At 38.1% G+C, this 23,662-nt stretch overlaps 1 protein-coding gene across 2 annotated transcripts in view; it reads left to right on the top strand.

Annotated features, from left to right (window-relative positions):
- FAM135A (family with sequence similarity 135 member A) overlaps positions 1-23,662 on the top strand; it is a 79,841-nt gene that overhangs the window by 11,375 nt on the left and 44,804 nt on the right. For both annotated transcript variants that reach the window (XM_053973577.1, XM_053973576.1), the window contains exons 2-3: positions 3,508-3,587; positions 7,279-7,399. In XM_053973577.1, the coding sequence (XP_053829552.1) occupies positions 7,323-7,399 (77 nt within the window). In that variant the 5' untranslated portion in view covers positions 3,508-3,587; positions 7,279-7,322. The remainder of the gene's footprint in view (positions 1-3,507; positions 3,588-7,278; positions 7,400-23,662) is intronic.

Genomic DNA, 23,662 nt, shown 5'->3' with positions numbered 1-23,662 from the left:
ATGTATTTCCAGATACATTACTGCTGCTGTAGTTAGAGGTATTTATTTTCATCATTGTTCTTGAGGTAGCTCAGCTTTACTGCTGATTTTCATGGTCCACTCTCCATAGTTCTTGGCATGAGTGTGTGGAAGTTCATTTTTCTCACTCAGCCAGTGTGTGGGATCAAAGTAGGACAAGGTGGCTGGCATAATGTAGTAGCACATATCCTGAACTGCTACTGGTTATCATCAAAACACTCCATTTTAGTTGTTTCTGACTCAAAAGCAATCACATTTGTGCCAGTTATTTCATAGCCCTCTAATAATTTTTAAAATGTGGGTTTTATTTTTATGGGAGGTCTTTGTAAAAGGTAAATAAATAATTCATTTCGGTTTGTTCATGTTCTGTTTCCATTTTTCTGTGCAAACTACTGTTGCAACCATTGTTCAATTCATTTTAATGAGAAAGAGGAGAAGGAATCTCAGAGATGATGCAGTTTTTGTTTAGCATAAATTGTTGGCTGAAGAGAGAAGAAGTTAGTGTCCATACTGGGAGGAAAAATACAGAAATCTGTAAGCATGGGGTCTGTTTTGCAGCAGGGGTTTTTGTGGTGAAGGGAGAAGAACACATCAATAAGAAAGAGAGCTTTTAACTGTGCTCTCAGAACTTTTCCTGTTAAAGTTTTTAATGAGGAAGCTTAGAAATAACATGTCATTTGTCAAACAGACAAAGACCAATGCTAGGATAGAAGGGAATAAGCCTAATAAGTGTTCAAGATGAATTATTGTATCACATGTATGATCTATTAATAGGGGAGAAGAAAAGAAATAAATGCAACATCTTAATGACTTCTGTGCTCAGTGGGAATAATCAAGTTGTCAGCTCAAAGTAGTGAGTATGTTGTTTTTATCAGTGTGCTGCATAAGGGATGAGATATTGGTGCTAAATTTAAAGCAAAAAGTATGAAAACTTGAATTTTAATGCCTGATTAAGTTGGTTGTTTATCTAGCCCATTAAAATGTTATAGGTATCTTGCATTAGCTTTGTTAGAATCAAACCTTATGGTTGGCTGGGAAGTAGTCTAGACTTAGAGAGCCAGGCATGAGGAAAATTGTAATAGTTGAGTTTTACCCTGAGCCCATGAAGATTAGGTTGTTGTTTAACTGTATGTGTAGTTATTCACTTCACACGATTATTATAGCTGTGAAGCTTTAAAAAAAATTAATTAGGAAATCCTGATGTAAAGCAGTCTGTTCTGAGGTATTTTTCTAGTTGATGGTGATGTCTTTTTAAAATTGGGATAATGAATTGAATAAGGTATTCTAGATATTTCTGCATAAGGGTTTTGTTTGTTTGCTTGTTTTACGACATGATGATTATGCAATCCAAAATTCAACTACCATTTCTTTTCTATACCCTCACCGTTTTAATTATGGAGAAGCAGGGTTTATTTGTAGTGCTGGGAAGCTCTAGTCTCAACCGGAGCACTGTGATATTGAGTGCTGCACAACTCTGAAAGGATTTCAAAGGGCAGAGGAGTTATGCTTGCAGTAGTCCAGGCACTCTCTGCAGGGAATGCAGAGAGAAAGGTGAAATGATCAAAATAACAGACTGGTTCTTTGCAGCACCATGCTGAACTAATACATGCAGTGAATTATGCTTTTTCAGCCTCACAGTAATTAAAATAAAAGGATATTAGCTTGGAAGAGTTTTAGCTGTATGGCTAGATGGGACATATTTCTAATCGCATGCAGAAAAATTTGGCACATCTTCTGTATAGTCTTGCCAAAGTCTATGAGGACCCAGAGAAAACGAAATGAAAAACAGTGTCTAGGTTTCCAGTCAGATTGTGCTAGTATGCACACTCAGAAAGTAGGCATTGGGAATAGCCTTGTTGGTCAGGTCAAGAACTTTGTTTTCACCACATTAAGTTTCAGCTGAAAGCAGTGTCTAAGAAATAGCTAAAATTGGAATTGAAGGCAGTTCTCAGGTGGAGGGGACAAACCTGTGAGTCATCAGCACAGAGATAGATGATGGCCGAGTTTGTGTTGGCAGGTGCTGGATCTCTGAGCATATAGGAGAAGAGGACTGGTCAAAAAGCTCAGGGATGGAGGTGTATACGGCTCCCACAGCAACTTTGAAGAAAAATACTACTTGAATGTTAAATGAACAGCTAGAAACAGACTGGAGCAAAATGAATGCTTTGTTTTATTTTCATTTGTAGGTTCCTTAGTTTTACTTTTGATTTCCACTGAATATAAAATACTAAATCTAAGGCTAGAAAAAATTCAGTTCCTCAGAATTTTGCATTTTATTTCTCTCTCTCTCTTTTTCAAAAAAAAAGAACTCAGTCCTCTTTAAAAGAGAATTGGTATGACACAGGTTGTAATGCATTGTTAAACAAATGTAATAAATGTTGGTGCCATATTTATGTGGCATTATGGCTTCAGGATTTTACTGAGTTTGTGGTATCAAAGATGTAATACCATGACATGACATGCACAAGTGAAATCTGTTTAAAAAAATCCAGATAATTTTTTTTAATATTGTACTTTTTCTGTTTTCTTCCATCTGAAGTTAATGCAAGACCAGTTTAGTTTCACAGCTTGCCTGCACAATCTGTGATATATTTTGTCTTTGTATTTCTCTGACATACATATACAGATAGATGCAAAGTTCCTTTAAGAGGGTAGAACTAAGTGTTCTCTTTCCTGTGTCTTTGAAATCTAAAGGTCATCAGATAAAAAAGAGATTTTGCATTTTTTAATTGTATTTTTTAAGTGCCCCAATGGTTTCAGAGTACAGGAGGGATTAACTGCTTCTTAATAAACAGTTTTAAGGTAGTAGTTTATCAGGAGCTCCAGGGAGAGTTTCAGAATATTAGGTGGTGTTGACCTACCTGCAATGTTTGCTCTAAGAAAGTGGGTTCCTGGTCTTCTCCTTGTCCCCTGAATTTTGGCTTCTGTGGAGAAGGGACATAAGATTTACCAGGAGAATCTCATCAGACCTGTTCTTATAAGTTGTCTCCTCCCTGGTAGCTATGTAAGGCTGTGTGGGGGCTTGAGCTGTATTTGATGACTCAGGCCAGAATATCCTCCTACCTCTCTGGGGCTGTGTTGCTCCTGGAGAGCTGAGAGTCTCTCTGAAGATTGAGGAGGCTGTGGGGTGGCTGGGGGTGTACCAGAGTCCTCTGGGAGCTTAGAATTCCTTGGTGAAGACAGGGATAGTTTGGCTGGATGTAGCAATGTCAGCTTTGCCAGAGTATTGGCTTCATGAGAAGTTGTATTTTTTACTTACTTTGTAAAAATACATATCAGACTACTACACTTCAGGAGAGCTGAAAACTGCAGTGCAGGACCCAAGGTCAGATTGGAGAATGCTGGTAGGCAGTTCTTGTGTGATTGCTGGAGAGGTCATGATAAAGGTTGTTATTAGAATGCAGGAAAAGAGAACGAAGTACATAAGTACTGAAACATTCTAGAGATGTTGCTCTTAGTAAAACATTTGTTTGTTTGTTTGTTTTTTAGTTTGATCAGTATGTTTTTGACAGCAGAGAACTGGAAGACTGGTCGATTGACGTACTAAAATGGAGTATTTACCAGTGCAGGTAAGACATTCTTTGAACGTCTTTTTGCAGTTTCATTTCTCATTTTTTCATTTGCAAAAGTGTTGTTTTGCAGTTCCCAGTGCAAATAGCTAGATTAATGGCAGTGTTACACTATCATTTTTCTGAAAACAAAGCTCATTTAAGAGGTATTTTCAGTTCACTCTTAGGTGCTCTGATGCAGCTGCTGTAAAGTAGCACTAAAATGATCGATTTAGAAAAAAAAAACAGAATCAAGAAACAGAAGAAACAGCTTTTTTCCCTTCAGTCAAGTATTAAAAATATGTTATCCTGTGGTCCACTTTGTATTGTGGCCTCAGGAAAAATTAGTTTGGATAACTAAAGAAAGTGGTGAGGTGATGTGGGGACAGCATGGACCAGCCAGGATATATAGGAGATTTTCCAACTTAGGGAAATAAGTAAACTTTCAGAAGTATGAAGAAAAGGAAAGGTTTGGCCCTCAGTGTAGGATCAAGAGGCTTTAACTGATATTTTAACTATTGGAAATGTTAAGTCTCAGTGCTCTGAATACATTTGAATATAGAAATGCTGTTTTGATTCTAAAAGTTAAGTAGCTACCAAAAGTTTAGAACCCACCTGTTCTAATTTGTGTATTAAGATATTGTCATTTATTATCAGACCTTCTGGTATGGGTTTATATGCTGCATTAAACTCCATTTCTCATGTAGAGAGCTTCTACTGAAGGATTCTTTTGTTTCTTAATGCAGTTTGGTTTCCAAATGCTAATGATGTGCTTTAAAATACAACAGTAAACTCATTAAATATTAAATTGAGTTGTGAACTTTTGTTGTAGATGAAATTTGTGGAGTTCAGCTGTAAATTTGACAGGAATATATACAACAAATACCTCTACATAAGTTCAGGTTTTTTTGTCGGCTTTTGTATGATTAGTCTACAAGCTTATGACATTGTCCAAGTTGAGTTTCTCCTTTAAAATATTTATTCACTGCATAACACTTTCTATTACATAGTTCACAGAACTATAACTGTTCTGTACTGTTTTCCTTTGCACTGGTATGAAAGACTTTGGCAGAAAAGTAGTGATGTGGTTTATGTCACCCCAGAGCAGTGAATGTTCCCCTTTTTCCAGTTTAAGATGCACGTGGAACGAGCTGATGCTCAACAAAGCAAAAGCTATTCTCAGTGGTCAGCTGGGTACCTGCAGTATGCAGCACTGCTTAGCTGGGTGTGCTGTTCTGTGGACTGTGCCACAGTATTTCATGCTGGTTTTGCAGTTGGTGCTGGAGCAAGGCGTAGACACTGGTTTCTCCAAATGCCGTTTGTAGTTGAGCAAGAGCTGTGTTACTGTGTTACTAGATTAAAATGCGTGGTCTTGTGTCATGCAGACCTGTGGTTGCTGGACCCTGTGCTTAGTCTGCAGGGAAAAATTGCCTGCCAGGCAATTCTTAGTGAAGTGGCTGGGAGTGCTAAGTAAGCTCAATAGAGAAAGAAGGGAGGGAGTACCCCAGCTAGAGCCGTATCATACACAGTAGGAATACCACAAGTTCACTGGACAGCCCTTTTGGCAGTCATGCAAGATGTGGCTTTCTTAAGTTGGTTTTTTTTTTTTTTTTTTTTGTTGTTGTTGTTGTTGAATTAACTCATTCATAAAATGGACCTTTGAGATTACCTAATTGGACTGGTTCTGGGTTGTTCTGAATTTTCCTGCTAGGGACTTGAGGGACCCTGATCATGGCCCAACAGCAACCACAGGAACAGTCTTCACTTCACTTAATGGAGGCAAACTGTTCAGGGAGTTAGCACCACTCATTGTGCCAGGACATCAGAGCCTTGTCATGTCTTCCTCTCTTGAGAATGTAGTTTCACCAAAATGCAAGTTGGGTGGGACTGCCCCATGGCATCCTTAAAAAGATAAAGATCCTTTTGCTTTTCCTTGAGTGCTTTAAATTGGCTTCCTTCTGAGGTACTGGACAGTTTCATCCATAGTGCACAGAGTTTGTTGCCCAGCAGCCAAGGGTCACAGTGGGTCTAGGATATCTGGATCTCTGCTCTGTGGCAAGTCAGGTTTCATTTGCAGAATATACATTTGCATTTTGGTAGGTGATGCCCATGTGATAATGCAGTATTACAGCCCCAGAGAATTACAGTGCAGGACATTTTGTATCTAGTTTTAAAGAGGACATCCCTGTACAGTACTATAGACAAAGCAGTGGAAGAGGGAATTGCTGCAAAGCCCTGTAGGCTGTCACTGCCAGTCCTAACACTACAAAACTGTAGCAAAACTTATGGCATCATTCAATTAGTCTCTTGAAGTCCTTTGATTGAAATTCAAATGATGACAAGATTTTTTAGACAAGCTGGGTTAATAGCATCATCTAGATGCTGTAATTTTGATCTTGTGGTAAGGGCTCTTGATCCAAGTTCTTCAGGTTGTCCCAGTGCAGCAAAATTCCTCTTCCTCTATCCCCTGTTACATCAATAATGTACTGTTCCCGTGTTTTTGTAAAGTGCATTCAGAGTCCCTGTATTGGCTGTTAAACCAAGGTCAGAATTAATGTCTTGTTTAGAGTATAAAATTTACACCTGTGTTACAGTGCTTGAAGTCTTTCAGCTCCTCTAGAGTGAGTACAGAAGGGGAATTTTATCTTGAGTCATATTCTAAGACAATTTATTTTGTAGGCTAGAGGTTGTGCCCCTAAAGGTAACTTTGCTTTCAGCTGACTAATACCTGCTACAGCCATGACATTTTTTGCCACCTACTCTGTTTCAATCTCAGTACTGCCTGCTATTTCACAAACACCCAAATGCATGTTCAAAATTTTAGAAACAAAAAAACCCATAATCCATTCAAGCACCAGACAGTGTCTACTGCTTCTACATTAGAGCCAGAAAAATTGACTAATGTTCATGAAGTACAGCCTGCTCAAGTTTTTTTTGTTTGCTTAGTCCTCAAACCAGACAGTGCTTGCAGAAACTGGGAAGTTTGAAGACAAGTGTTTTTAGAAGGTGTAGTATGTTTCATTAATCTAGTGTTGAAGGAAAACCTGCAGAACTTAGTAAAATCTGTAGGATTTTAATGTAGGTATCAGCAGGCAGTTGTAAGGTAGCAGGAACTTGCTAGTCTGTGGCTGTGAAGATGACAGTGAAAATTATCACTTTACTAAAAAAAAAAAAAAAAAAAAAAAAGACTAAAAATAGGCATGTTGCCTTCCGTAACTCCTGCCTTCCCCGGGAATCTCTGAGTCTGAAGCCTTACATGACCTGGTCAGACACTTTCTCTTTACTGTTTGGCTACATTGTAATTCAGCTGTTACTGTCTTCCTGCCAGAGTTGAGGCTCTGCTGCCTCCATGGACATTCTGCACCAACAAGGGCTGGAAGCAGCCCATGCTCTTTTTCTCCTTGTCAGAGTATTTTTCCCTCTCCAGCCAAGAACCCGAGCAGAGCTGCAGTATGTAAGTACCAGTAAGTGCCAGGATTGTATTATGCTGACGATGTGTTGTGATGCTTCTCTGGTAACACTTGATTCCTTTACAAGAAAGGTAGAAGTTACTGTGAGCTGGATTTGGTCCATCCTATATTCTTGTTTACCTCAGGGCCTGCATATTTAAGGAAGCTGTGCAAAACTGTGTGTAAGCATTGTCCTTTTTAGGACCAGATATGCATTATCCCCAGCTTGTGTTCTAAATAGTTTGTTTTCACTTTGTTTTCAGTAACTAAGGTGCTGACAAGTTTTGACTTCTTCATCCTCATAAACATGAGTGAAGTTCAGGCTATGGTAGAATTCTCCGTGGAGCTCCACAAATTCTTCAATGTGGATTTGTTTCAAAGAGGGTAGGTAGCATGTTCTTTCAAACTTTACTCTGTTGGATGGCTATTGTTGGAAAGACCTTAATGGGTACTCTGTTATACAGTGTTTCTTCATGTGGTACTGACTATTTTTATGGATGGGGGGGGGGGTTGAATTTTTTTATTCTGTATTGGAAAGTCATATTCTTTCTAGGATTCAAAATTAAATATTAAAATAATTTTTCTTAAAACCTAAGTTGCAATACAATATTTTTGTCTAATTGGAGGTGAGGGAAAATCTGTAGATATGGAGAATACATTATATTCTTACCCAGGCCTTGCATGTCTTAATTTCTATAATCCCTTTTGTTTGAAATACGATAGATGTTTCTCTTCAATATTTTAAAAATGGTCTTGCCCCAATTAACCTGCTTGTTTATCAGTTTAGCAGTGAAGAATTTCACCAACCTCTCTCCTCTTGCTGTGCTGTACCTCCAGTTACACAGGACTCCATGCTGCCTCTTTAGACTCTCTTGACCTCTTCTTAATTCACCTTACCTCTGTAGAAGTCTTTTCCACATTCCTTTCATTTGATATTACATGATTGTCCTAGATTACTTTCTAAGGTCCTTGTTTCCCATGGCTATGCAGGAAATAATCCTTTGCAGCTTATTTTGGAGCTATGAAAGATTATTGGTCCTTTAGTATTGTGGTATATTAGCCTTCTGTCAATCCTCAAGTAGATTACAGTAAAAATGCATGTTAGAGTTTAGGCTTCGTTAGTGTTTGCAGAGATGGAACGAGCTGTATCAGTGTGATTTATGATAGCTGCTTTTTCCAAAACATTGTAGAGTAACTTTCCTCAGAAACATTTTAGTGATAAGAAAATGCATTCGTGTTTTTAGCTTTGTCTTAGTTCAAGACAAGTGTGTATGTGTGTGTTTGAGTATTGTTTTCAGTACAGTTAGGGGAATTTTTTTTTACAGAAGTGATGACTCATTACGTTTGCTACTATATGCAGTCGAAGTATATACAATGAACTGACCCCTTTTTAGGGAAATTGTAATTTCAGTCTTCGTTGAAAGAGAAGGATTAAGGAAGGCTTAAGAGGTCTATGAAAACACTGAGAATATTCTAATTACTTCAACAAAAAAGCACAGTCTTTTGAACTGTAGCCTTTTTTAATCTTTGAAATCAGTGGGAAAGGAGAGGGTAGAACATGGCAGCACATTTACTCTAATGGAGAACCTGAAGAGAAGTGTTTTGGTTGTCTTAACCTTACAATTCAAATGGTTCCTCAGAAAGGTAGTTGAGAAGCAAAGGACAGCAATATAATTACCTTGTGCTTTACCTGGAGTATTTCTTTTTAGCTTACTCTTGCAGTAAGCTAAAAAGTAGTAAATTCACAGGGCAAGTTCAGAGAGGTGGAATGCTGACATAATGAGAAAAGTGACGCGAGGAGATAACGACTTCTCTGGTTTCAACCTGAACCTTAAACTCTGGGCACATTCCTGTTGAAATTACTGTCAGGTAGAAGAGAGAACTTTCAGAATAATTTGACAGACCAAGAAATGTGACTGTTGCAATTAATTCAATTTGGTTAGGCTCCAGTATTTTTCTAGGAAACTGTCTTTGTGTTTATTTGACACCATATGTAATACTTCTGTTGCTGGAGGAGCTGTTGGATAATGGATTGAATGAGCAGACAAGGAAACCTTTAGTTTCATTGTTAGCCTCCTATTTTTTAGCTACCACTCTGTTTAGTATGATTTGTCTCACCAAAATCAAGTACAGAATTGATTGTATTGTGTGCATTCAAGCCTTCCCAGCATGGCATGCTTGTCTCATGGAGTTAGAAACATCATGACCTTCTGAACTGTATAGAATAAAATGTCAGCTATTGCAAGTAATCACATCAAGTCCCTTATTAGTAGATTTTATTCCAAAGTATTTGTTTGCAGAGTGAGTCCAGATTCTCACTCACTTAATTACTGGAGATGTCATCATTCCCAGCCTAAATTTCCTTCTGAACAGTTTTAGTTGTTTTTCTTTACAGCTTTGTCTTATGAATCACTTTATCAGTCTGAAAGTTTACCCTTATGTATTTTATGTCTTTTGTCCCTTTTATTAAATATGAGTTTGGTCATTGGAATTTGTGGCACATATCCCACTCTCCCTTCCTTTTCTGTAGAGTCCACATACCCTAATATCCAGTCAAACCCATTTTACTTTCTTCCTGCTTTTATAACTATTTGAAGAAATCTGCCAACTCTTGCATCCAAACTATATCATATTTTCTTGGATTTGTATCTGTAGTGGCACTACAGTTGCCAGAAGCACTTATGACTGTGTTTGTGCTAACGATTAAATTTGGTATTTAAGGAATGAATTACTAAAAGCAGTGTTGATGTCCATACATCTGTGTGGTTCCAGAGTAACTTCAGACTAGGTTTTAAACTCATCTTCTGGAGCAGATATTTTGTATCATGAGTGTAATTTGAAGTTGTTTGTATCAGTAGTTGTTTCAGACTGTTTGGTGCACGTAGGGGTTGAAGTGCATATTGTGACAGGTAGGTCAGAGTAGTTCAGCTTCCTTAGGAGACATCCAGGTTCTATGACTAGAAAGCTCTCAGTGAACTGAAGCAGCATGCAGCAAACTGGGGTCATTGGGGAAAGTGCCTCAAAACCACTCTTTTGATCTAAACTGGTCTAAATAGTGCAGACTGAGCCAAAATGTCATATAGTATTTTACTCAAGATCATATTTATATGAAGGGTTATAACTATATTATCCTTCTAAGTGACCCTCTAAAGCAGACTATTTTCTTTACTTTAGGATAACTTACTATTCCAAGAAGGGGTAACAGGTAGTGCATTGTAATAAAATATTTGTCTTATGTATCCAATACAGCTATTTTGTTATGTTTTCTTATAACTGTGCCATTTGCTTTAAATTCAGCTTGTTATAGATGGCTCCATTGGTTTATTTTTATCTGTTATTACATTCAAATAAGGCTTCACACAATTTTTGTTTTGAGCTAGTGAGATGTGATGATAGGAATTTTTCCCCAAGCAGTGATTGATACGTGAGTATTATGTGACAAAATGAATTAAAGAAATGTATTTGTTTGGGACCTGTGAGAATGATAGTCTGACACAGTGAAGTTTCAGGCTGTTTTGTCATCTTATTTCATGAAAGTTCCAGTAAGGTCTACAGTACTGATCTTCTTTAAAGACAAAGGAAACGTAACATAGCTTGATTACAGAAGTGGAGAATGAGTTGAGTGGAAAATTGGTTGGATGATTCAGCTCAAAGAGTTGTGGTCAGTGGTGCTAAGTCCAACTTAAAGCTGGTGAACAGTGGCACCTCCTGTGGCCTGATACTGGGTCAGTAATCTCAGCAATCTTTGCATAGAATCATAGAATGATTTGGGTTGGAAGGGGCATTAAAGATCATCCAGTAACAACCCTCCTGCCATGGGGGAGGCACCTTCCATTAGAACAGGTTAGAGCCCCATCCAGCCTGGCCTTGAACACTTCCAGGGATGGGGTGATCCCAGCTTCTCTGGGCAGCCTGTTGCAGTGCCTCACCACCCTCTGACTAAAAGAATTTCTCTCTAATATCTCATCTAACCCTACCCTCCTTCTGCTTAAAGCTGTTCAATTTCAAAGCCTTTGCTGTAAGAACAGTACCCCCTCATTTACATATATTTTGTATGCATCAACATACAGATATATCCTGAACTGAGATGTAAATGTGTTTGGAATGTCTGATTCCAAACAACTGCTTACTGAAAGTGCCTCGGTACTTTGTAGCGCTCAGGTGAAGTTCCCATCTTCCACCATGGGATGATGTCCTGATGTCTAACCTGGGACAGTTACACCTTTTCTGTGGGTGAGAAGAGTTTCCTGATAACCCTCACTTAAGAAGATGAGGTTCTCATTTTCCTGGAGCTCTGTATTGCTTTTTTACCTGTAAATGGCAAATCTAATGAGCTAAAGAGACTTAGCTTGTAGTTTGTAGTTTAGTGTAGTGCGCACATTGCTGCAAGATCTGCTTTGAAAACATCTTCTACATTTTCCCCATATCTGTGGATTTTTATAATCCCAGTGTGTTGTTACTTTCTCACTAAAATGACACCTGCAGTGTCATTGTGGATTTCAGAAAAAGAATTTCCTAATGGTGTTTTTGGCAGTGTAAATTTGTTGTTACACAAACTATGAGGAGAGCAAGTAAATAAAGTAGTAACAGTAGCTCTTTATTGCATATTTACTGCTCAGTGTGTCTTAGTTTTCTTTTATTTGACTTTGTTTTGGGTTAAAAGATTCTTATAAAACCACATGAAGAACTTACATTAGTAGTATAAGTCTACCACAATTCTTTAAAGTCTTTTTGCTTTTAAGGTTGGGTTACAGATGGAATAATAATACTAAATTCTACAGGAGAAACTTTGGCAGGTTCTAAACTAAAAGGTATTTTTGGAGATGTATCATATCTGAAAGGTTATTGGTAAGATTGCAGCATAAGTTGATTGTGAACCTAAATCCTATTAAAAGTCAAAGGAATTTAAGCTTCAGAGACTACTGAAAATTTAGCCTTATGATATTCTTCTGTTCCAGAGATCTATGCTTTTCCATGTGTAGATACTCACTGATGTGTCTGAGCAGCATTGACATTTTATGCTTCCATGCATGTGGTTGTGTAATGTAGCTTAAAAGAAAATGACACTGAATCAGAGTATGAAATTTAATAAATCTTATGATTACTCAGTAATGTAATGAGAAATAATGCAATCTATAAAAAGTTGTATTGTTTTCTGTATCCAGTGTGTTGCCTACATTAATTTTAAATTTTTTACAGGAAATTAAAATTCAAAATGTACACTTCCAGCAGCACCACATTTTTTCCTCCTGTTTATCAGAAATGAAAAAGTTTTGTCCTTAAATGAAGAAGTAGCCCTTGCTAATGGTTTGTGTTGCTAGCATATGATCAAATAACAAACTCCTGATGGACAAGAAACATTCAGGTTCACCTGTTTGGTTTTCTTTTTAATTCATACAGCTCAGACATAGTTTTACTTTCAAACTATGTTTCTATATGACATATTTTTCTGGAAATAAGTGTTGTGACTTGCCTTCTGACAGGATAGCTTATCTTTTGATGTATTGTACTGTGATCTTTACTTAATGTAATGCATCTTTACAAAGAGAGAAGAAAGCTGTCAAATTTGTCTAACAGTTGTAAGATGAGCTCTGTTCTTCAGTTTATGGTTTTACAGTAATCCAAATAGCAATTACACAGGTTTAAGATTTGGAAGGCTAGGCTGTAAACTCAAGGGAATAATGTGTCTAGGAAAAATTATGCAAATATTTTTGGTCTTGGGTTTTTGTTGTTGTTGTTTTGTTTTTTTTAAGTGGATCAGTTTCTGATTCTAGTTTGTCAGTGGATGCCCACACACAGGTCCTGCTTGCTTTGAGACAAGAAAGTAGGACTGGGAATGAGAAGTGGGGAAGTCTTACTTTAAATTGCCATTGCTACAGAAGCTGAAACTTAGCATCAGCAATTATCCTATTAGCCCCTGTGATGCAGCGTGTCTGAGACACCAATGACGTGGTCTGGTCCCAAAGAGTAGTTACACTTTAAAAGACAGAATCTTATCTTCTAAAATATGACATCTTATATTTGTTGAAAATAGGGCTTAGAAAAGTAAGTGGAAAACTGAGCACTGTTTCCTTTGAGGTAGCTGAGAATTAAGGTTTTTTGAAGCACACCGAGTGGAACTGAAGACATGGGTAGGTTTGTTCTGCTTGTCTTCTTCAGTTATCTGAAGTGCCATGCCTGTATTAGGAGACTTCCAGCCACACAGGGAAGCTTCTCTGGGGGTCACTGTAAATTGGACTCCTACTTTTGAATCCTCCTCCCCGCTCTTCTCTGTGGTAATTCCTAGAAGACTATACTGCAGCTTAAGAAAATAAATGAGATCCATATTCTGCAGGTTTTAACTACGTATTCTGACCCATAAAGATGATTGTACAGATGCTTGTTTCTTCAATCATTATACTTTGAGATATAGCTAAGAGTTGGTAGTTATAGTTGTCCTGAGGGTATGTTTTTTTCCTGCATCCCTCCATATTCTAAAAATATTACTTCAATGTTTTGTAATGTTCATGGGTACTCATTGCATCTTCTAGACTTCTCAGATATGGGGTACAAATTTCAAATCACCTGAATTTTATTCAGAGTTTAGCTCTTACATTAAAGTAGTACTTTTGGACATTTTAAAAATAACAACTTTTGCAACTGAAATTATGATTTTGCAATGGAAAACATTTTCTCAACTCAGAATTAAAGCTGTCTAACGGCATCCCATCTCCCCCAGGCATTCAATTTGGCAAAATTCTATTTTCTAAGAACAAAAATATAAAAAGATAAAGAGCTCAGATGCCTAGTTATGCCATCTTGCTGCCTTTCTGTACCTGACAGTGCCATGGTAGGCACAGCTCTGTGGTGTGACAGTGATATGGCATAATTTCCTGTCCTTTGAGACTGCTTTTGGGGGGTCTGTATAATTCCTTCTTTCTTTATGCAATTGAAGAAATAGGGGTCTTGTGTATGTAACACCAGGTACCATTTCACACTGCAAAGTAACAATTGTACCTCAGCCTGCCTTGCCATGAAGTCTATCAGAAGAAACATGATCAATGAGTTTAGTGAGGGAGTAAAAGACAGTGTAAGACAGAAATTAGTATAAAAGAATTTTATCTGGAGAAGACCCTTTTTTTTTTTTATTCTGTAGAACATATAGCACTTGGCTGTGTATAATATGAAGGTAGAATGGGCATAGGTGTTAGGTGAAGGCATCAAAATAATGATTTCTTGAGTATGCACCTTCTTTTTCTAAATTGAGTTTTACTGAGTTCAGTATTATGGAGTGGCATGTGACAGCAGTCTCAGTTTTAACTTTGCATTGGATACATATTTAGTCACTAAAATTGCTACTTTTGAGATTCTTTCAAGTGTTAGCACCCTTATGTGCAGAAGCTTGTAGCTTGTACATACTCTTACAGTTCAGACCTGACGTTGTGAGATGGTAGCAAAACCCAGAAAAATCTGTCATTCATAGGTGTTTTGCCTTATTTATGTGTGCTTGGTTAATATCCATAATAGTTACAGCAGAAATATGATTCTTTAAGTTAGTTTACCATCCATAGCTATCTGAGGGAAGGGAGAGAAAAGATACTCATCCTGTGTTTCACAGTCTTGACTGTCTCACAATACAGCAAAAGTTTCTGGTATGGTGTCTTTTTGTGTCTCTTTTGCTACTCATACAAGCTAATAATACCTTGATATATACCTGTATCTGTAATCACAAACAGCACTTTACTGGATCATCACACACTGCAGAGAGCATATAGCTTTGTTGAAATAGAGAACCAGGCTCAGTCCCACCACCAAATGCAGATTCAAACTTGCTGCCTCCACTTCAGTCAAGTGCTTGCTTCGAAATCTCTTCCTCTTTTACTTCTTATGCCTCCTGCCAATTCCTGCACTCCACATAAAGTAACTCATCAGATTTTTGAATACTTTTTTAACCTTATTTCACCCCACTCCATTTGTTCGCCCTTTCCCAGATTCTGACTCACACTGGCCATGGGGGAAGAAGCTTAAAATAGCTCCAAATACTTAGAGGCCCTCTAGACTGGACCATTGTGTTTATACTTATGTATACATAACTTCCTTTGTTGATTTGCAAACTTTTAAAATTGCTTTAAAAATTTGTCTCATATTTTCTCCAAAAATATGATGAATACCTTAGATTAAGTGATCAATACCTCTGCTGCTAATCATTTTCTATATTTGTGTATTTTTACTTCAAGAAGTAGCATCCAAGTTATTGGAGGTGATCAGTCTGGGGAGAAAAAAAGAGGCATATTTTTCACTTGTGCATGTTTCTGTGATATGGATGGTTGTGCCTGAGCACCAGGGTTTTTTTTTGGTGGAGGGAGAGGGTAAGAGAGTATACCCAGCATGGCCCACTGTTGGTGCCATGAACCCAAATCTGGTGTGAAATAGCATTCTCATTTTTAGTTGGCCAAGCATGTATCTGTTGGCATTTCTAGTTGGCCAAGCATGTATCTGCCAAAAGGTGTGATATGCATGGTCTTCTCCTGCTTCATTTGCTCCTGCAGTCAGGTCAGTCAGATGGGCTTGCTTTTGACAGCAGTGCAGAGAGTGGGTTAAGCTGGCAGGAACACAAGGTTAATGATATACAGGTATGGAGATCTGTTGGATAGCAGCTGCCTGAGTAGGGTGATCCTGCTTCTGGTGCTTCCTGTGTGCCTGCAGTCATGCCCTTTCACCTTATGGTTGGTCAGCTCAAAGTGGTAAACCAGCAGAAAAAAACTGGCAAAACACTGATATTCTGTCAGTGGTGGTGCAGAAGGAGTATACACAGGAGGAATGGGATGCCTACTTCTGTCACCAACTAGCTTTAACTGTAATCCTGGACTATGTCCTGAGAGAAATGTCCATAAAAGTTCCAGCCTCCATGTTGGGAAGACATTTCTGGCACGGGAGAGGCCCTTATGTCAGTATGATCTGCTCAGTGACAGCAGCTCAGGGATCGGTATGTTTTGAAACAAAACCTCTGTTTGAACTTTTGCATTCATCTCAGTTGGCATCCCTGCCCCTAGGATACAGAGTTATGACAGACGTCAGGTATGTCAATTCTAATTTCCCTAAGCCCTCATGTGGAGATACAGAGCTCGCCTGGCGATGCCAGTTTGCAGTTTCCACCTCCCTTGCTGCTGGCAGCTTTGTGCTGCTGCAGTGCCCTGCCCCGTGGGGTGTGCTGGCTGAGCTGCTGGCTCTGACCAGTCCAGAACTGCTCTGCAAATGGTGCATGGGTGTAATTGAGAAAGGTGTCAAATGTCTTGCAGGGGGAAGAGTTGAGTGCCTGGGAGGACAGGACAGAGGAAAACGGGTAAATAGAATTCCTTAAACTTTGTTTCTTGCAGAAGTTCTTATATTGTAAAAGAACAGTCTAAATTTCAAGACCTTTTTCTTGACATTCCCTTACTATAAGAAAGGATAGGGTTTCCCAGATGCCAGCTTGCTTGACTGGCACAGAGAAGGAATCAGATCATTGCAGAAGTCAGAGATATCCAGCTCTGGTACTTGGCAGAGAAAGAGCCCCTAATCACATCCAGAATATCAAGTCCCTTTCTGTAGGTCAGCTCTGAAAGAGGGAAGGAGGAGATGATAGAAAGGCATCCAGAGCAGCAGAAACCCTCGGCTTCCAACTCTGCAAGGAGAACTCGGACTCTTCTTCAGTGGATTTTGCAGATCTCAGCTTACAGGGAGCAGTGGTGGGAGGTCAGCCTCATAACAAAAACCAGGAAATGGGGAACAAAATGAGTTAGATACCCAGATGCATGGGAAGTTTGAGGCTCCTCAGTGTATGTAGAAAATAAATCATATGATCACCTTGATGACCATCTCTGCACTTCAGTCAAATTTCTATGGTTAGTGCTTCTTCTATGGAGTTTTTCTCTTTTCCTGACTATATTCTTCTCAGTTTTCATCTTATAGTACTTTTGCATGCCTTCCTTTCAGCAATTTGTTTCCTACCTTTCCTGAATACATTCCTACATAAAATTAATTTCAAAGTATTTTGGATACCATTTGAAGTTTTCTGCGGTGCTTGTTACAGTTTTCTCAAAACAGAAGCCTTTAAAAAATGTAGACTTTAGAAAAACAATTTTCTTTTTCTTGCTTATATAATTTTTTTTAACTTGTTGAACAGGTTCAGCAGGTACTGTGTGTCTTCAGGGTATCCAGCTTGTGGAACCTGGTGAGAGAAAAAGGGATTTGACTACTTAGTGTGTTTGTTCTCTTGTAATTTGTTTCATTTATTTAAATTGGCATCAGAAGTTTAATTCTTGTGAGTGTACTGGATAGTGTAGGTCTTAGGAGATGGAAGATACTGTTGCTGTAGGAGGCGGCTTTAGCATGTCAAAAAACTGTTCAAGAACAGTAACTCTCCTTTTTTTATGAAGGGGAAAGAAGTGGAGTTTTTGCTTTCCAATCTTGAATGTTCACTTTACTCTTTGACATTCATAAGCTTTTAGGACCATCAGAATTTAGAGAAACAGGTCTTAACTTATGCTGCTAACTTTTCATTACTTGCTTGTGACATTGTTCTGGTAATATTCTCTGAGGTTTCTTAAGTTTTATGTTAATAATAAATGTATAAATACAGTCTGCAGCCAGCAGTTCTGCTTCTCAGTGTTTTTGGAGTTGAAACTCTTGAAGTTGAGGAAAAAATAATTTACCAGAAGTGGCAGTAAAATTTAATATTATTTCTGAGTGTGGAGCCCCACCACTAGCTCAGCCTTTCTTAAGCCCATGTCGTGTCACTGAAGGGAGCACTTTCTCCTCTGGCCCTGTGATCCTGCCTTCTAATAGCCCCTTCTGGATTCTTCTTTTCCTTTTTCAGGTGGATGAGCATCTTGGTTTGTTTTACCATAGAGTTGATGGAACATCAAAACTTATTTGAGGAGGGAGAAAAATATGTAAAAGAGGTTTTGGTCTGCAGATGCTTCTACCTGTGGCAGTACTGGCTTAAGTTGATTTAAATGAGTCATGAAAATGTGCCTTGCTTGAAGGAAAAGAGACACTTCTAAATCTGAGAGATTACTTTTCTTTCTTAGTGTGCTAATAACATCTCAGAGCAGTGTGTTATATTTGAAACTACAGTGTTTCAATTTAAAAAATTAAATGACAGGAGCTAATGTGACTTTCATGAATGACACAGCTTACTACAGGGGAAAAGATGAAGATGTTGGTAAGGGATGAAAGTGATGACCTACCTTTCTTTGGTGCATCTTACATAAGGCATGGTAGTTCACATGGGCTCTTTTGTCATGATTTTTTGCAACAGTTTTCTTTGTGGTGCCTGATTTTCCCTCTGGTTAAATGTTTGCTATTTGTTATTAAAATTGCCTTTCATTAAAATAAGGTGCAAAGTGAATTGTTAGGCTTGTATACTTGTTTACTGACAGATGAAAGGAAGAGAATTGCACAGCTACAAAACTTACAACATTTAAAAGACTACTGAATGCCAGAAAACGAGTTGTCTTCTGGTCTCCCATCTGTTTGCTAAACTTTGATTTCAAAATTAACATGTTAGAGTATATCTTAGTAAAAACTGATGTCTGGTTGCAAGGGCTGAAGTTATAAAATTGTGACCCTGTATATTAGGAAAACCTAACATTCCGTACTTTTCTCCCCAGAAAACTGAAAAGTTCCAAGCCACAAAGTAGTTAAACAATTATAATATATAATTTGCAAGGCTAGTATGCTGAATCAAAAAGTCAAATGAAAAATACTTTCAAGCTAAATAAATAGAGTTTAAAAGTTGTTATAAGAGAATATGAGAAATTGTTATTCTTGAAGATAAGCTTTATGGGACTGTTGTAAAGATGTAAGGAAATTTAGTATGATTTCTTTTTCTCTTCAGTAAGAACAGGAAGTAAAAGATGAACTAAAATTAAAAACACAGACTAATATAAGTTAACATATATTTGATTAAATAAGAACTCATCTAGTACTGCATGTTTATGTGTCTCTTTAAAAAAGCAATACTTATTTCGAGACTGTTCCCCTTTCAAGTCTTTTAATAGATGTACATAGCCATTGCAGGAATTCTGCCTGAGTGTGTCTTGTGGAAAGAACATGGTGAAAAGGCTTTTGTAATAATAAGGCAAAATCTCCAGTTGCATTTTCTTTCCTCTCTCCTGTTTTACGTATTTAATCCTGTTTCATAACAAGCTGCTGTGACTTAGTTGAGGTATTAGTCTCCCAAATAACACTCATCAAACTTTTGGTCTAATTACTATTTTGTTTATATATAAGATTAATTTTCAGAAATGTGTGTTCTAGGCAAGTGAGGTACTTCAAAAAAGTAATTAACTTTCAAGGAAGCTTTCTTTCAAATGAATGAGAACCTCTTATCTATTTCCTCTAAGTTTGCCCATTGTGTTATTCATCTTAATAAAAGTCAGCTGGGAAATATATGGATTTTTCATTGAAGGGATTGCTAAAATATTTTAAACATAGGGCATGAAAGTTTTCTTGTTACTCCAGTGTCTGAATTAGAGTTTCTCAGATAAATCCCACAGTTATAGCAGAGTGTAAATCTCATATTGGTCCATATTAGAAGTACTTACTACAAAGTGATTGCAAGATATGAATCTTTCAGTGCATTCTATACTTGTATCAAATAATTCCCTGTCTAGATAAGCCCTGTAACTGGTTTGGTGTCCATTTGGTATTCTGTGGGCCCCAGCTGGGTTTGGTGGCATTAAATTTTTATAGATGACTGTGCAAGTTTCCTAGTGAGGAACAAGTCTAACCAATTCTGGTTTTAATTTTGTACTTCAATAATCAACATTCTACTGCCTGTGCTTTATTCTGTCTTTCTCTGTTCTCTTATTTCTGTTCCATTGCACCTAATTTTACTTCTGTTCTTATTTTCCTCTTTGCCTGGATTGCCTTTTAACAGAATGCTTAGGAGGTTACAAAAAAAATCTGGCAAATTTGTGCTAATGTTTAAGATAGAGTATTCCACAATCATATGGAATGTTTTAAACGTCACAGGTGTACTCAGATTGCCTAGAAAAGTATGTTGGCATTTGTCAGTATTGGCTTGTAACTGTGGGAAATGCTAAATGTCTTTACTGCTTTTAAGATTTGTTTTATAAATCCATGAAAGAATTGGGGATGTAGGGTCTCTCCAGTAGCAAGGGGCTTATCTTGTAGAACAGAGGGGTGCTGAACAGAAATAAACTGATATTTTTTCTCATCGTTGGATCCTTTCAGTATTTTGCTGACTCAACCTCTCGCTGCAGCGGGAGTTTCTGTTAGTGCGCGATCGCTACCGTGGGAAGAGGTGTGATCTGTAGAAGACACAGCTCTGCCAGGGTCAGTCTGATGCTGCCTCCATGGAATCACTGCCCCAGAGCTGCCTGTTCCTCTGGAGACTCGCTCTTCTGTCTGTTTTCCTTGCAGTTCCTCATTTCACTGCCACATTCCATATCTGCAAAGCAGTGCTTCATCTCCATCTCTGTTTCCTCCTGCACCAAATGAGTCGTGCTTGCCTGAGCCACAGCTCACCTTGGAAAAAGGAGGTCTTAGTGGTGGTCTGCAGTGGAGGGTGTGTTTTTAATAGGGCCCTGCACTCAGTAAATCCCAAGAGCTCTCCTGAGGTTTTGCATATACAGAGTCACAGCTGTTCTTCCATTTGGTTAACTGATAAATTTAGAATCTGCCCTGCAGGTGACCCAATGTGCATGTGAGTTTTATAGTCCACGACATTCAGTGCTTGCTCTTGTTAATTTAAGTGTGCAGTGAGTGCAGTGGGATTTAGGGAAGAGGAAAGCTCAGACTCTGCTGTACACGCTTCTGTCTTTCCTCTTCCTGGCGAGAGGAACAGCAAAAAAGTTTTACCTCAACGATGAAGTGTGTTAGGAAGCTTTTTCAGAATGTACACTTGCATTGGAATGTTCTTTAGCTGACAAACTAAGTGGTTTTTCAAGTAAATTCCTGTGCAGCTATCGCCATAAATGCTCATATGCTTTTTTAATGCATGAGATTTTTTTTATTTTAATAACAGTTGTACTTTATGACTGCATATTTGCATGCATTACTCCCTGTAGTTCCATGTGGGAGCATTAAAAAGTCAAATTGCTATTACTTCATACATTTCTATTTTTGTCAGTAGCAAGATATATTCCAGTTATTGAGAAACCTCTTTCCTGCTCAGATTATAAATTGCCATTTTCCACAAATGTGGTAAAAACTCCCTTACTTATGCCTATCTAAATGAAGTTCCCCCATTTTGGGGATAAAAAATGGAAACCTATCAATTTTCCTGTGTGGGAAAGCATTTTCTGGCACATGCCAGATTTTTGAATCTTCAAGATTTTAATACAACTTGATAAATAAAATGTAATCCTTTATACAGGATGGACAGTAGAGGTGTCCTCTGCCTACAGAAGAGTAGTAATTCTATCTATTTATTTCAGAACACCTTTTCCTGCAAGGTCTGTAGTAAGGACGCTAAGCTTCAGATATCCTTGAACCTTTTAATATCAGGGTTATATATTAGCATGTAATGACATTGAGGACCAAGTTACCTAAACAGACACAAGCAGGCATGTGCATATATTTACTGAAGAATAACTGCATAGACTGGCTTTGACAGAAATCACCTGGATATTTAGAAGCTGTCCACTTTAGCTTTGCTTGTATGCTGTCTCAGTAGACCTCTCAAATGTTTAGACCTATCTCCCACATTGAAGCAAAAGCAAAGGTACCATTTGGGGGATGGATGTCAAACTGTTTCAGGATAAAAGTTTTAAGTAGTACTCTAGAGCAAGAGATCTGGTATTCATCCTAGACCTCATGTCTGTGGCCGAGATAAGTAAAATAAATGCTGTAAGCATTTAGAGAAGGAGAAGTTGGAAAATTTTCAGAGGTGGTGTTTTAGGTCATCTTTTTTTTTTTTTCTTTCCTAAGTCAATGACATTTGAAATTTAATAGGAAATAAAAGATGCTGCCTTTCAGAGAAGCAAGTAAATAATCTGTTGAGAGGGATTTTGCCCATGTAGACTTAGGAAAATCAGGAGCTGAAATATGCTCTATTCATAGTCTGCAACTTGTTTTGTGTACCAGTTCCTGACCATATGTGCTTTTTACTGTGTTGTCTTTCAGTCATCAAGTTGGAAATTGCTGAACCCTGTTTTTCAGGTTTCCTTTAACTTCTGGGATCATAGACTGATTCAGGCTGAAAGGGATAGTAGCATATCATACAAACCATATTTCCTGGAGCACTGTCCCCTCATGTTTTGAAAGGTTCCAGAAGGGAAGATTCCATAGCTTATCTGTTCCAGTGCTTAAGTAGCCTTAAGATAGTTTCAAGTTCTATTTACTCAGCCTCCCTCTGGAGCCTGTCCTTCAAATCATACCAACACCATGAACATCAAGCTGTAGCATGCTGATTGTTGTCTTGAAAAAATTGTTCTAAAGACTCATTCAAAATCTGTTCTTGGTGTAGTCAGACCTTCATCCAGCTGTGTTCCCTGCACTGCTTGTACTGCAGTGACTCATGTTAAAACTCACCTTCCTTAGCTGCCGTTGTAGCCCAGCCTTTTAAAGTGACAAACACTAGCTGTATTATTTAAGATCACCCATTTGTATCTTGCTGAATTATCAGGTGCTGAGTCTTAACATCATGGCATAATCTGTCAGGGTAATTTAATAGTTAATGCATATCAGGCTCTTGCTGATGATTAATTTTTTGTGCATTTTCTGTCATACTGTAAATTAAAGTTCTTGGTGGTGTTTCTGTTTTGTTCTCTGTTTAGTGAAATACACGGCAATCCTGCTTGAGCTAATGGCACAAATTATAGTCTGAAGGATATTGCTGTTTTTTACAGGTGATTCTTACAGTATACCACTTTTCTGAATACCATTATTTCTTTTCTTCAAAACAGAGTAGCTGTAAAGTGTCTTTGTCAAAATACTTCGGACTTTATCTGAAAAAATCAACAATGATGTGGCAGTTTCAGTTAATAATCTGAAAATGGCTTTTTTTTTTTTCATGTAATGCAGTCAAAACAGAGATTAAGGGACAGATTGTAACATTTTTTTCAAATTCTTTAAAAATCTTCACATAAAAAACACAGCTAGTCTATGCTTTAAGAACTCTAGCACTTTTCTGGAATCTTAATGCTGACTGCAAAGCTTGAGCTATTTTCTTTTTCTAGTATTTCTGCTCTGGAAAACAGTTTTACATAAAGCTTTATATGAACCTGCCCATGTCTCTGTTAGCATTAGAGCATTTGTCTAGGTTGCTCTCAGAGTCAGAACTTGAAAAGGAACCAGACTGGTGCAGGATCAGTTTGAGAATTCCCCTGTCGTGTTCCTGGGACTTAGAGATGCATGTTAAAGAAAATGTGCTGTACTGAGGTTGGGCATGTGAGGTTTCACTGGCTTTGCTTTAGCACGGGCCATGCTCTGAGATGTTTGTACTGGGTTCTCCCTCCCAGTGGGCTTCAGGAAAGCAGTGTAGGATAGACACACTGATGGACCTGAGCTGTCATGTCTGAAAAGTTCTAGTGGTAAGCCTGCAACTGTGTGATTAAGTCTGGCATGTTCCACCGTTTGGAAGAAGCTGGACTGGGGTTTGAAAGCATTGGTAGACTGGAGTTTATTGATTTGGGCACATTTGCTGCACCATCGGTT

This window comes from Vidua macroura, chromosome 3 (genome assembly GCF_024509145.1).
Source record: "Vidua macroura isolate BioBank_ID:100142 chromosome 3, ASM2450914v1, whole genome shotgun sequence".
Classification (NCBI taxonomy): Eukaryota; Metazoa; Chordata; class Aves; order Passeriformes; family Viduidae; genus Vidua; species Vidua macroura.
This window is presented reverse-complemented; position numbering and strand designations above follow the sequence as displayed.